At 37.9% G+C, this 15,174-nt stretch overlaps 1 protein-coding gene across 3 annotated transcripts in view; it reads left to right on the top strand.

Annotated features, from left to right (window-relative positions):
* Positions 1–15,174, top strand: part of LOC127434765 (catenin delta-2-like) — a 426,842-nt gene that overhangs the window by 301,597 nt on the left and 110,071 nt on the right. For all 3 annotated transcript variants that reach the window (XM_051687724.1, XM_051687723.1, XM_051687725.1), the window contains one exon: positions 11,812–11,944. In XM_051687724.1, the coding sequence (XP_051543684.1) occupies positions 11,812–11,944 (133 nt within the window). The remainder of the gene's footprint in view (positions 1–11,811; positions 11,945–15,174) is intronic.

Raw genomic sequence — 15,174 nt, 5'->3', positions numbered from 1 at the left:
ATATGTCAGTAACACACCACATATAAACCTCAGCTTGGAGAAACTGAAGTTGTGACACATCAGTCTTCACATCAAGCTGTTTGGTGACTGAGGTCTTGATGTATATAGCAGACTGTGGGAATGAGCAGTAGACAAGTATCCCATAATTTGTAAATGTGAGTGTATGTGTTGTAATAATTAGTTGAACCTGACCTGTACCACCAAATAAACTCCCACGCTCATTAGTGTAAATCCATTTTTTACTGGATACTTCTCTCTGCTAGGCACATGCCATTGGGGTTACTGAGTCCATGCATCACCTCAGTGTACAGGTATGTGTGTTTTCACGTTTTCACTTGATGTCTTCTCTGTATAAATAGCATTGCTTCATTCCTACTGTCCACCCACGCTCTGTGTTTCCACTGGTGCACAGATTCCTGTCCCTCTTTCTATCCCTCTTTTATTGACATGTATGTCCTTGCGTGCAGTCTGACCTTAAAGCCTCTGAGGGGAAGGTCTCAAGGACAGCTGTCATCTCTCATCTCATGAGTCAGAGACAATTGCACACAGACGCAACTTTGAGCATTCCAAAGCATCTACACAAACCCATCCACCATGGAAGCAATCTTCAGAAAATCAGGATACGGTGTTCCTCTGTCACTTACTCTGTGATATGATCATTTTCATCAGTATTGTGGAGTTGCGGCTGATGGAGTAGATCTGACACACCAGAGACCCCAGAGATCATCCATCCCAGGCTTTCAGGGACATTAATTTAATGTTTCATGCCAGATGCAGTCTGTCCTCTAGATGTGTGTCCTCAGATGTTCTTCACTTTAAAGTTGCCTAGTAGAAGAACATATGTCTCCATTTTTCCATATCGTGATGTTGCACAGTAATACTACACCCAGAGCTCAACACATTCTATATGTAGTTCCTCATGGTAATGAGCACATGGAATCTGCACACTTTTTGGCATTTTCTGCATTAATTGTGGGGAAACAACTGAATGTCTGTGCATTCAGACAGATACAAAATATTTAATGAATGAAAATTGTGTTGTAGTTTGTGATGTGCTTTGGAAACCAGTGGCTCTTTTTCAGTGTCACAGGCTCGCAGACTTAGTAATAAGCATTGCTGAAATGCCTCACTCGCACCTTCGCTGTTACAGTCTCCACTTTGCAAAGCAAGGATTCAGTGCACAGTGTGTCACCTCCTGCTGATGAGATATCACAATAATAATAATTGTGTGACAAAAGGTAACGAACACCTTCATTCCGCTCATCTTTCCGCAGCCTAATTATTTCAATTTTGATTATGTGTAAAGCGGAATTTGGTCCTGTTCTGTCAATGTATTTGTTGCCTGTTGCAGTCGAGTGAGCATAGACACATGGGTCTTTAGAGACTACATCTTCCATCAGCAGTCATCCGAGCAGGTATAAGTCACATCACCTAGGTAGCAGCACTTAGTATGCAACATGGCATAGCACGCGGCTTTAATTAAATTACTGACAAGGAGTTTGACTCTTTAAATGTGTCACTATCTTCCTGATTAGAATAGGAAGATAGGCCTCTAGGTTAATTCATGATCATAGCCTAATGAACTTGACAGAGTTTTGCCACCACACATCAGGAATGCTGATCATTCTATCGCATAACTTTACAGGAAGGACATCTCTCTTTTGTTTATCTGTTTGTTTTGAGGAATCTGGTGAGAAAAGTGTCATTTAAAAGATTTATATTGTGATTTGCTTTCGAGTAAACTTTCATTTATATTGGTAATCGCATAAATATGTTAATTGTTCTGATGATAGGTTAATCTTTTTTTTTTTTTTAAGACGTCCATACATTGTCTCCCCAATGGCATATTACAGAATCATCAGACATGTAAATTGTAATTGAGGATTTTTTCTAATGCTTAAATAGTTTAATCAAGTAATCATGACTGCCCTGCTCAAGTTTCTGAAATTGCCACATGTTGATTATGCCTTAAATTGTATCTATACTTAAAGAAATAGTTTAAGTTTATATTAAGTTATATTTTAAAATTAAAATTTTGTAATAATTTACTCAACCTCATGTTGACTTTCTTTCATGGATTACTATAGAAGAATTTAGGTAGTATGTTAGCCTCAGTCACCATTCACTGTCATTGTATCTCTTTTTTTCCATACAATGAAAGTGAATGGTGACTGAGGCTGTCATTCTGACTAACATCTCCTTTTGTGTTCCATGAAAGAAAGTAAGTCACATGGGTTTGGAACAATATGAGTGTGAGTAAATGTCAGACAATCAAATGTCTTTTCAGGAGTTAACTGGCACCCCTTATAGCCTTTGGTCCTTCTCTGAGTGCTGCAAATACAACAAAGCCATGTGTTGTTCATGGGATTTATCATTGCACTTTTTTGTTCAGAACTGTTAACCAATATGACCCTCTCTCTGTCCTGTCTTCTCAGTGGTGCCACTCTGATGGAGACTGGTGTCTCTCCAAGGAACTTGGCCCTGTTAATTGCCTCATTTAAAATCAAATTCCACCCTTCGCTCTTGAGAAGAAATTTGATCATTGCCCAAGAGAGTTTTTCCTATTTCGGAGGGCACAAGTGTATCAAGGAATCACAATTTTGTTTCTTTGGTTTCTTCAGGCTTATCAATAAATCAGGCAGCCTGTGGAAAATAGGTGAACTCTTATCTCATTAATAACACGTTGAAGAGGCATGTAAACAAGACATGTAAAGGAGAAGTATGCTGATGTTAAAATACTTTCTCCTCATATCACATCCTAAAATGCAGAGACAACTGTAGTAAGTAATCTATCTGTAGGTAATGTGTTTCCCCGAAAAGTGTAAGCATTGTGGCTACAGTATGGCACTATCAAAAAAGGGCTATGTTTGTTTGAGCATCACTAATAGCCTGACAGAGCAACATTAGCTCAACCAATAGTGTGGCTTGGGGAACTATCTGTTTTCCTGTCCAGTGGCACATGGGGGGATTGTTCGGAAAACCTGTTTGAAAACAATATATATATTTTTTCAATTCAGGTTGGTTAATAGAGTTGTCAGACTCCTGTAGTTATTTTGATAACATACTCTACTGTACACTGTCCTCTTTGGATCACATTCACAAATGTATAAAATATGCACACACTTAAGTGCACACACACATATCTGTTGAATAGATTAGATTCGTATAAATTTGTAGGGCACAGTGTATGAGAAAACTGAAATTGTGAATGACACGGGTTGTGAGGGTGGAATTAAAGTAGAGCAGTGCATGACAGTGAAATTTCACGTAGGTGGGAATCACCTCAGGACTCAGTACTATAGAGTCCCATTGTGTCACATGTTGCTGCATCATTTGAGTAGATGCCTTTATCACTGTGGCTGTATTGTCACTGCAAAACTTAATTCACAAGTCTAATATTTGGACACATACAATTTTTTTTGTCCTGCCCATTTACATTTACTTAAGACAGAACCGAATGTTCACATGAATACCCTGCCAAAAACACTTGGCTAACAAACATTAGCATAGTTACTTTGATTTTTAGTTGTAATGCTCTACATGAGCATTACAACTTACATGAGCGCCCCCATATTTCAGCTCTGTTTGTCACTTAACAATGACAGAAAATTCTAAATGAAGAGAAGAATCAGATACAAGTGTTTAGATCCACATTTGAAAGTGCCCTAAATTGAATTTAAAAATATGATATGTGTTTTTGCTGTTTGCACACATGCAACAAGAATTGTGTCAGATACTGGTGAAAAAACGGAATTAGTTGACAGTGTAAATGCAGCCTAACAGAGCATGTTCTTGCACTAAAAAAAGCACGACAGTTCTCAGGAAATAGAACAGAACACAGGTGTCTCAAGATGCATTTTTAACAGTTCTTTTTAAAATGACACAATGTTTGAAAATGTGCACGGCTCCTGTGGGAGACACTGAAATAACAATCCCTATAAGTGATACACAGCTCAAAGACGTCCTGATGTTTACATGGGACATCGTTATGTTTACATAGTCCGCATGTTTACATAGGAAAACAATTGAAAAGCTGCGCGGAAGGATGTAAAAATGCATTTGGTGTGAATGGTCCAAAGTGCACTGTACTTAAACATGTTACATTTCATATACAAACACAATACCGCCCATCAAACGTAGTAACTCCTGCAAAACTGCAACTTCGAAAAATTACTTCAAAATTGTATTGTCCTGCCAATTGTGGATTATAAAATACTAACATGGTCGTATTTTAAGAGCGCTATGCCATAAGTGCAGCACAATGCGATACGTTATACTTGCACAGTCAGTGGGCATGGCTATGAAGTTTTGGTATTTCCGTGCAAGTACGCGTTAAGTCTTGTCGCAGGTGGGTTGGTGAAACCGAGCTTGCAAAGCACTCATGGGCTCAGTCAAGAGCAACTTAATTCTGAGGTTTTTCTTTGGTAATATCTATCACAGCACAGGTCATAGTCTAAGAGACCTGATTTCAGTTACAACTCAGTAATGAAAAAATGTGTAGTTACAGCATTTTAGTTTGGCAGGGTATAATACCCATATGATATAATTCCTCTATATGTTTAAGAAAACCCTTTTTAATTGTTGTGGAAGACTTAATTACATTTCAGTTAATGTTTGTCTGTCTCTGTGAGACTGTCTGTTATTTATTGCTTCTGTTGCCTTTTGGGAGTTGTGAAGTTGGTAGACAATGAGTCAGAAGTATTGATTGAAGTGAGTTAAATCAGCTTTGTGAATGAACTCTGTGTCTGACCACAAACTGCTGTGAGATTGAATCAGCTTTATTCACAATGGCAGCCTGAAGTACTTGTATTAATTACCCCTAAATGCACGATGATGTTGCCTGGTGTCTGTTATTTTACTTAATGGCCATTACAGGAATCACAGGGACAGTTTCACTTTACACCACCCCTCATTTTAATGGCCATACATAATCACAGAAAATTATTAAGTCCGAAAGTCCATTATTAACATCTGCTAAAAAAATGTATCTGGCCTGGGGAGGCTACAGGCCGTTACACTGATGCCATGACAATGCCTGTCCACTCACATTAGCCACTGACCATTTCCTTGCTAGAAGGAAATGGGATAGACCCATCGTTTTCCATGTTTGAGATACCATCTCCCCATTGGCTGATGGGTTGAGGAGGAAAAGCCTTAGCTCATTTTGCAGTTCCTGCAATCCTGCGCTGTTACCTAGATCTGCATTAAAGATATACTGATTGTTTGAACTAATCAGAGTGTCTTGGCTGAGAGAGAGAGAGAAAGATGCACGTACAAATCAGAAGATGTTAAGACAGCTTTTCAGTCATTCTGTGATGTCTCTCCCTCCTTGACAACCATTTATCTGTGTACCAGTATGTGTGTCCATGAGAGTGTAACGAGCGATAGCAAGACAAACAGACCCAAGAGCAGAGGATTCAGAGGACAGTTCAAAGAATTTATTTACAAAATATAAACAGTTACTAAGCTGAAGATTTTTGGGGATCCCGGCACCGGCTGCAGCAGCGGCAAGTGATCTCCGAGAAGCATGCACGCCATGGCCATGCAGGGGGCAATCCGTGAAGAGTGTCTTTGTAGAATGAGTGTGTGTGTAGTGGGAGTAAGGAATAGATTTGTGGAATCCTCCAATGAAGCATAGTGAGGTGCTGAACAACGGCCAGCTGAGATGGGCAGTCTTACTCGCGACATGCGGCAGAGAAAAGATATCCTCCATGGAAGACCAGCTGACACACAGCAAACTGGAAGGCAACCACACACCCGACACACGGGCAACCAACAGATACACGAGACAGGACCAACTAGGCAGAGAGAGTGAGGTTAGTTACTTCACATCAAACAACAATGCTCAAACACTAAGTCAACACTAAGCAACATTAAACATTCAACATTTAACATCTAACAGTCCAACCAAGGACATGACACACAAAGGGATTAAAATAGGCATGAACAAACAAGGAACATGTGCCGCTCGCCAGCAGAAAGTTGGCATGATCAGCGTTCCCATGGAATCAATCAAGGTTCCCTTGGAAACGCTGATTCCACGTGCCAGCGTCACCTGAAACACATGAGGAAGAAAACGTCAACACGCTTGGAACAAAACAAACAAGGAACGATGATGCCACGGTCCTCGTCGGACAAAAAAACGTGACATCACCGGAGAGCGCATGGCGGTAACACATGCACGGTGATAACCAACAACTGGACCCGTGCGCTCACACAAAGAACGTACACGAAACACGAGACAGACAGTGGACTATAATGCCACGGTCCCGTCAGACAGAAACCCAACCTGACAAGGTGACAGGATCATGACAGTACCCCCCCTTCCCCCAAAGGGACGTACACGTCCCCAATGGGAACATCAAACAAAAAAGAAAGAAAACAAGACAAACAAAACAAGAACTAACAAAGAACAGAAAACACAACAGAAAGGGAGGGAAGGGAGTGAAACCAAAAGGGGCATGGTCCTGAGGCCTGGGAGGAGGCCTCAGGGCAGATGGGACAGTGAGCTGGGCAGCAGCCGCTGAACAGGGTTCAGGGGGAGTGGCTCAGTGGGCAGAACTGTGGACGGCTCAGTCGCAGTTTGGGGACAGGACCATGACAGAGAGAGGGATAACCAGGAGCTGATGAACTGTTCATAAGGATAGTGGTTCACAGTGTCTCCTTAATCACTACATTGTTGCATGGGTTGGAATTGAATGCAGGTGTGTAATATTTTTTTTGAGCGTGTCTTATATTGATTATGCCTAATATGTATGCAAATGAAATAAATTGTGTTCTTTAATATGGAAACATTATCTTATCCCAGTTTAATATACAGAGAAATCTATAAGTAAACCATTTGAAGGTTGATTTCCCTGAAAAGTGCAACCACCACATCACTGTGATGTATGCCATCAAAGAACAGCAAGAGCAAGTTGAGAACAGCCGGCTGGCTCAGCCGCTGCAGTTGCTCCAAAGTCGCTGCACAAGCTCTGATGACGACACAGCTTATTCGTAATTGATGAGACTCTCTGATGACAATGATGATGTACGTTTCATGGGCTGAGTTCGGAATGGCATACTACCCATACTACTTTTACTATGTCTGCCATAGACTGAAATGTCATTACCAAGGTGTTTATTCTGGCACCTTCAGGTCGGCTAAACTCTCACAAATCTGTGTTTTTTATAACAGTGCAATTCTCTTTTCATGTAATCATAATTGTACCTATCGTGTTTATTTATTAAAAACAATTAAATTCACTCCTTTATTGCTGTTAGTGTTGGGTTCGAGTCCACCTTAGTCGAGTCGTAGTCAAGTCCGAGTCTTTAAACTATTGAGTCCGAGTTGTGTCCGAGTCCAAAAGGGGCTGAGTCAGACTCAAGACAGAGTCCATAACAGGCCGTGTCTGAGTCTGAATGAATCTGTTCATGAATCTGAATTAAAATTGTAACCATAAACTCAACATCAATATTTTAAGCTTATTTTAAACTTCACAACTAAGAAAAACAGTTTGTCAATGTAAATGTAACAAAAACACTGCTGTTGCCTTTCATATATACATTTTATGATTAGTATCCTGCTGAACAAACTTCAAAGTGGTTTCAGAATGAAAGCATATGCTTTAGGTGTATGAAGACAAAACTGTCATTCAACACAATTCTTATTGCGTTCTGTTGACTGTCAATTATTTGTTGCTTTTTCCTCTCAAACATAGACTAAAGAATATGAGAGCTGCGTAATCATTACAACCAATGTTATTATGTTTCAAATTTTAATTTAGTTTTTATTTCTACTTCATTTTCAATTCAATATAATTTAGTTTTATTTAAAATTTCAGTCTGAAATCTTTAAATACCAACCAAAGAAAATTTCATTGAGCTCTTCTTTAACCACAAAAACATGGAGAATAATAATTTTGAGTCATAAATTTAACAGAATTGTCCTTCAAAATTGTCAGAGATGTAGGCTAAAAAAAGACATGCATAAGTTACCTGGTGGTTTACAATAAAAATAAAATAAACATTTAAAATAAAAACATCATAACCAACTAAATTAAACTCGTAACATGAAGTTTAGCTTCATACACAAACTCTGTCATCAAATAATACATTTATTTTATAGTCTATAATTAAATTATAAACAAAACATTTCACTTCCCAAAATATCCTAATATTTTATTGTGCATGGTTGAATGTTATGAATGGTGGACAATTGCTGTAAAAGAATGTATTTTAAGCAGCTCGTCAATGCTTTGAAAATAGTCAACAGGGTTTGGGAGTAACGAAATACATGTAATGGGATTACGTATTTAAAATGCAAAATATAAGTAACTGTATTCCACTACAGTTACAATATAAATCATTGGTATTTAGAATACAGTTACATTCAAAAAGTATTTTGATTACTGAAGAAATGACTTTGCATTTTATTGTCATTTGTTTAATATTTAGTTCTTTCAGATGGAAAACATTTATACATACAAATGATGCAATGCAAAGTGCATTTGAACAGCGGTGAAACACTTTCTTATGATGTGTCACATTCATACGAGCAGACAGAGAAGTAAGTTTGAAGTAAGTTTGAAGCACAAGACAGAAATAAACTTTGTGTAAATTGTCAGCTTTACGCTAAGCTAAAATGCTATTTCTAGCCATTTTACATGCACGTTACCAGGCACGATCATATTTTTTTTATCAAGAAAATTCACGTTAGATCATAATTTCTTTTTTTCTAGTAAGACCTTTGATATTAGGGCAAAAATCATATTCTTGATAATAATTTTTGTATTGTTTTCCTGTAAAAATATCTAAAAATCCTTAAAACAAGATCAATTTGATTGATCTTGTTTTATAAACAACACAGCATAAGATATTTAGGTTTTTCAGAGATTGTATTTTTAACATGTGCATTTTGTTAAACAATATGTGTATTTTAGTTTTTATAGTCAAAACAAATTAAAAAATCTACCACCGCTGAAGAATTAATCCAAAGTATTTAGAATACGTTACTGACCTTGAGTAATCTAAAGAAATACGTTACAAATTACATTTTACAGCATGTATTCTGTAATCTGTAGTGGAAAACATTTCATAAGTAACCCTCCCAACCCTGATAGTCAATCAACAATAAATAGGTGCTGTTTATCTGTTTAGAGTTGCTGTCTGCTTTAGCAATAATCCCCCCCGACTATTTAAAAAGTTACACAGTTAATTCATCAAGCTATTATGGACCAGTTCAGGCTGACAACACTGCGTGGACCACAAGAGACTACAGAAGCCTACAAATCAAATCAAATCAAATCACTTTTATTGTCACACAACCACATACACAAGTGCAATAGTGTGTGAAATTCTTGGATGAAAATCTACATGTGTAGATTACACCTAAAAAGACTTAATATCCAATATTAATACTATTTTAATGTATTTTTATTTCGATATGCTGTTTTTAGTAAACTGTGAGAGACATGAAGTGGGTGACTTCACTCAATTAAGTTCTTGATTTTAAGTATTTAACCACGATGAAACCTTCTTGACTGCACAAACGGCACACACAATTTTACCAGTTGTCAGGTCCTGTGTCGTGGGAAACTGCCTTGTTTAGTTTCTATTAAACTGGATACATACCCGCCTTTATGTTTTCGTCGTGCTAGACACCTCGGTAGTCGATGTTATACAGTAGTCTCTGTAGTAATATTCAAGCATATTGGTTGACTGATGAGTGTGCCTGTGCATGTGTGTATGTGTGTGTGCGTGTGTTTGCTTAAACACAGTGCAAAAACTTTGGCTATGTCTACGAATTCAGCGGCTAATACAGCTGCATGCAGACAGAAATGTGTTCATTCATTTCTGTTTTATTATTTATTTTTTATTTTTTAAATTGCATCACAAATGTCATGGACTCGGCTGGACTTGGAAAAAAATCCCAAGTCCCAATGGCTCGAGTCCGAGTCCAAACTCGAGTACCCCAACTCTAACTGCTGTTCTCTCAACTTTTTCATTATATGCATGTATGACAGTGTAACAGAAATGCCTAAAACGAGAACAAAATCAGATAATTAAAAAACCCCATTCAAACATGATTTTCTTGCGTTGTTGGTTTATTGATTTGCATGTACCGTAAAACCTTGAAATGAGTTTTAATAATGAACAATGTATAGTTATCAGCATTTTTATTATTTTTATTTTTTATTTTTTATTTTTTTGTACATGTAAATGCATGTGTAAACACAAAAAGTGTGTAAGATTATGATTTAAACAGACTCATGATGCCTCTCCTGAACTCAAAGGAGGAAGATCTGGAACACTGCGGCTGTAGTGACTGTTCTAGTGTCTGTATGTGTTTGTGTATGCACAAGTGTGGTTGTCTGATCATGCGTTGCTATGTGAGCTTTCATCTCTGTTTAAAGCACTGAAACACTCATATACACACTTATACAACTGCATTCTTCTGCCCCAGTTCTGTCACACAGCCTGTGATGTTCCTGCACATCGGTGGGTGAAAACTAAGAAACACAATTCTGATGGCATCAATTGGCCCCATTTTACAACGTTTTGCACAGTGCCTGTCAAACCTGCACACCCAGCCCCACTTCATACAGCACATGAGTGGTGTTTCATTTGAACATTGAGAATCCCTACTAAGTTTTAATTAATCAAGAAGCACAATGCATATCTTATCAGCTGATCATTTTAGTTTTGATTATGGGATCATCCTCAGGAGGAACAGGCCCTTGACTGTGGGCAGGCTGATGCTTATCGGCTTGTTTGCTGAGCCAGGAGAGGCCATCTTCCTTGAAGTAGCTCAGCCCTCAGGTTAAAGGCGTAAGACACAGACAATACTCGGAATCCATCCTGTGGTTCTCCTTATCTATATCAAATCCTTATCTCGCTATGATAAAAGGCATTTGTTTAGGGCCTTTATTTATCAAAGGCTGCCATGATTTGAGATGAGCTCTGAAATGTTTTGGTTTCTGCTTCTAAGATAGATATGGGAAGGAATGGTGTGTATTCATTTGTGTGTGCAAAAAAAAAAAAAAAAAAAAAAAATTCTTATATGTGCGTGTATTAAAAAGGTCAACTTTACAAATTCATTAGATTTGTGCATTTTCTGAAGAAAATGTGAGTAGTGCTTGCCCGTGCAAAACTTGCCACAGTGCTAGAGTGTTGTGGGTGGTTGCCAGGAAGTTGCTATGTGGTTGCTAGGGTGTTCTGGGTGATTACTAAGGCATTCAGGGTGGTTGCTTTTAGGTTAAAAAGAGCTAAAGTCAAAAGAGACCCAAGTCTGTATGATATTCTTTTCCATGAGATTTTTTTCACTCGTTTTATAAACTACCGCATCTCCAACTCTGGAGCCAAGTTATTATATCTGTGTAAACTTTTATTGGTACTCTATGAATTTTGCTATTTTCTGCACAGCAAAAAACTCTTTGTGTATACAGTATGTGGTAAGAAAAGAATTACTTGGGCACAAACTTAATCCCTCCGAGTGCAACCAATCTTTCTGTCAAACTTCCCCAACATCCGTGAGAATCAGCAAATCTAGTAGTTAACGCATAAGGGAGCAAAAAGACACACTCACAGGCATCCACAATTGTAAACTCCCACCACCTCTTTGTGCCCACTGTTTCACAGCAATAACACAATAATGGAAACCATTTTCCCTGTAATAGTTTTAGGAAAGACATTTATTTCACTTTACCCTCTGTATGTTACAGATGATCACAGTAATGGTGCAGGTCTGGCAGCCTGACGCAATAACATATAAGTCCTATTTCACCACCTACTGAACAACAAATGTGTAAAACTCTTACTCTTTCTCCGTAGGGAGTTTGGTTGGCGAGACCCTGAGTTGCCTGAAGTCATTCAGATGTTGCAGCACCAGTTTCCTTCAGTTCAGTCCAATGCAGCGGCATATCTGCAGCACCTATGCTTTGGAGACAACAAGATTAAAGCAGAGGTAAAGATGATTCCACGCAATACACTTTACATTATTTGCTGGTCATTTTTAGGTCATATTGAGAAAAAAATTTGAAAAGCATTTTTGTGGCTTTGTTAAAGGTAATTACGGTTGAAAGTGGCTTGCATCTCTGATGGTATTTGCAATGAGGGTATACTTTGCTTCAGGATCTCCTGGATGGAAATGCCATGGCCATTCAGAATACACATTTTTCATTCTGTTTCCCTGGGATAACTCATGTTTGAGAATAATTAATGAAAGATTTTATTATTGATATGTGATCTGTGAAATAAATTTGTGTGCATGCATCTCTCGACAGATAATTCACCCCTTTATTGAAATTTGATGCCAAGTCTCTGATGGTAGATTTCAAAATTATAAGGAGTGCCTTGCATTGCACCAGTAATTAAGCACTAATAGCACAGCCAAACAATATGCGGAAAGCATCGTATTAACAGCCATTCTCTACACAGCAGCTCTATATTTGTATCCTAGAGGCTTAAGAGAGGCTTGGAGGATAAGGAAATTAAATTTGGAGAATAGATCAGTGGGAAAAAAAAAAAAACAGCAACAGAGGGAGAGATGAGCCAGCCGACAAACTTTTAAATGATATTTAATGAAAAAACAAACGGTGAAGGCCAAATCAGTTTAGCCTGCAATGAGCTCCACTTCAAACCAGCATTTCTCTCCATTTGAACAATGTCATATTTATTATGAAAAGTTGCAAAATGAATCCTCCACTTTCTTTGATTTATATGCTCAGCAATTTCACTGCACACCAAAATTAACTTGAGGAGTTTCAGATCGTTCTCATAACATATTTTGTGGTATCATAGATTGTATATAATTGCAGTTTACAAGGTTGGCTACATTTTCTAGGAAATCAAACATTACAAATTTGCATATCACAGTTGCCCCACTTACCACATACATTTTTTATGAAACAAATTATAATAATTATATTGTACATCATATACTGTATATGTAGCCACTAATGTTAATTTACTACTTTAAGACCAAAGAGAAGCCTCTGGTGACCGGTTATATTTTGCAAATGGTAATCCTACTAAGGCTAGCAAATCAGTTACATCACCTAATTAATATTCATGAACCATGCTAATAAGGTTTATAATGTACCACCCCCACATACATTTTTCAGGTTGTTCCTACACCCCTGCCTTGACCCACCCAAAACATTTTGCAGCATGCAGCATTATGTAACAAGCTTAATGTATGCATTACATATACTGTACATACAGTACACTGACAATACCTTTCCTTGAGCCTGAATAAATACCTTGAATCACTCTCCATACACAGTTGGAACCCATGTTCTTTACAATGGATCTACTGTCTCAATCTCAGGTATGTCCTGCTTTCCTTGTCAAGAGTTTGACCTGGATGTATGCTTCTCTAGCGGTCGAAACCAGTCACTTTTTCTTGATGTGTCTTTTGATTCAGTCTGGCTGTTAACCTAACACCCAGGTTCACCTATGCATAAATAGGGTGTGTCAGTTTCAAAATGCCTTTTATAAAACTCTGTCCACCTGAAATGGCATCACAAGAAAGGCAGACAGAGAGTAACAGATGATCTATGGGAGAAAACATTGACGGAGCCATTAGCAAACCCTGTTACACCACTCACCTCCCTAAATGATATTTCAGTAAATGGACGCATTTGTAGAGGCTGTAAAATTGCATGTGTATGTGTGTTTGTGAGTTAATTATTTGTGACAGTACTGCAGCAGATGGTGCTGAAGCCCTGAACAAGTTATTGCACCCCTGCCATTCATTTTCCTCAACATACGGATACATAAACGCATTTCACATTATGGAGTGGATAGTGAAAAATGACATCGGTCTGTAGCATAGGGGTTTCATCCCTGTTAATAGCTTTTTTTGAAAGGCTGTCTAACATCTTGCATGATATACCAGTCAGGCTACAATCTGCAGACTACACCTTGATAAAAAGTTTGTAGTGTCTCTTTACGCTGAAAGGAATTTTTCAATAGCTATGAAAAGATATGACTGCGATGATGTGATAAAGCTAGAAGGAACAAAACCGATACTTCTAATGTATCTATTATGACCCAGATGTAGTTTCAGAGATCCCCAAAGGCTTGATCTTTTTTATTTATTTATCTGTTCATATAACTCTCGTCTGTGGTGGGTTAGATAACATAAGACTAGCCTATATGACCAATCTTTAAGTCAACATGAAATCAACATTGATCCTATTTACTTTCTTAATGCATGTTCCTGGTCTTAATATGCATAATTCATTAGTATAATTATTCCAAAGAAATTGTCTTGTAATTGGCCAACACATTGCGAAAGCACGTTCTAGTTGAATATTTGTGCATTACTGTGCTGGTAACAAACCTCACTTCTCAAAGGGGCAATAGAGTTACATTTAAAAGTCTGTGCCATTAAACTGTATTTGTTAGTAAGTTCAGGTAAGTTGCTAAAAACATAGTGACTTTACTTGTTTAGCAGTATTCTCTTTAAACTGTTGCTCTGCCATGACAGTAGTTGGCTGAAAGAGAAAACGGTTCACTTTAATGTCTGCTATAATGTTCCTTGTGGCAAAGTTGAGACTGCAACACAAACTTGCATTGTAATGAATTGCAAACACTTTTTGAAATGCAGCACGCATAAAATCGAGCTTCCGTAGCTAGAAGTGTCCGTAGCATAGAGTATGTTTCCGCCTTTAGGTATTTGTTTTAGGCTAGTGTTAGTAGGTAATGCAGCCTTTCTGCAATGTTGGCAATAGTTTACATAATGATTTAATGCGAGTCAACTTTAATATAAAGGATGTTATGGAAATAATAGCAAGTAAGGATAGAAAGAAAAAGATTCTTAATTAGGATAATTAATTAGGATGCATTGAGATTAATTTTAGCTTCCACATCCCAGTCAAAAGCCTCCTTAAAAGTGGGTGCCAGCAATGTTCCTACATTTCCAAAAAAGAATGAATATTTCCATTTCAGATGAATATTTTTTCTATTCACAGTACAAAAGGAAAATGGATTGTAAATGTTGTTTCTTGTTGACTTCAACAAATGAAGAAATGTAAACTAACTTAAGCCAGACAGACACAAACACGTGCCGAAACAGAGTCAGAGAGGTGAATTGCTATCAGATGACAGAGCAGTATCTCTTGCACAGCCGAGGTGAGGAGAATACTGATTAGCACAGCATTTCAGCCAGGCAGGCCAAGCTCTGATGTT

The sequence above is a fragment of the Myxocyprinus asiaticus genome, chromosome 44 (assembly GCF_019703515.2).
Source record: "Myxocyprinus asiaticus isolate MX2 ecotype Aquarium Trade chromosome 44, UBuf_Myxa_2, whole genome shotgun sequence".
Taxonomy (NCBI): domain Eukaryota; kingdom Metazoa; phylum Chordata; class Actinopteri; order Cypriniformes; family Catostomidae; genus Myxocyprinus; species Myxocyprinus asiaticus.
This window is presented reverse-complemented; position numbering and strand designations above follow the sequence as displayed.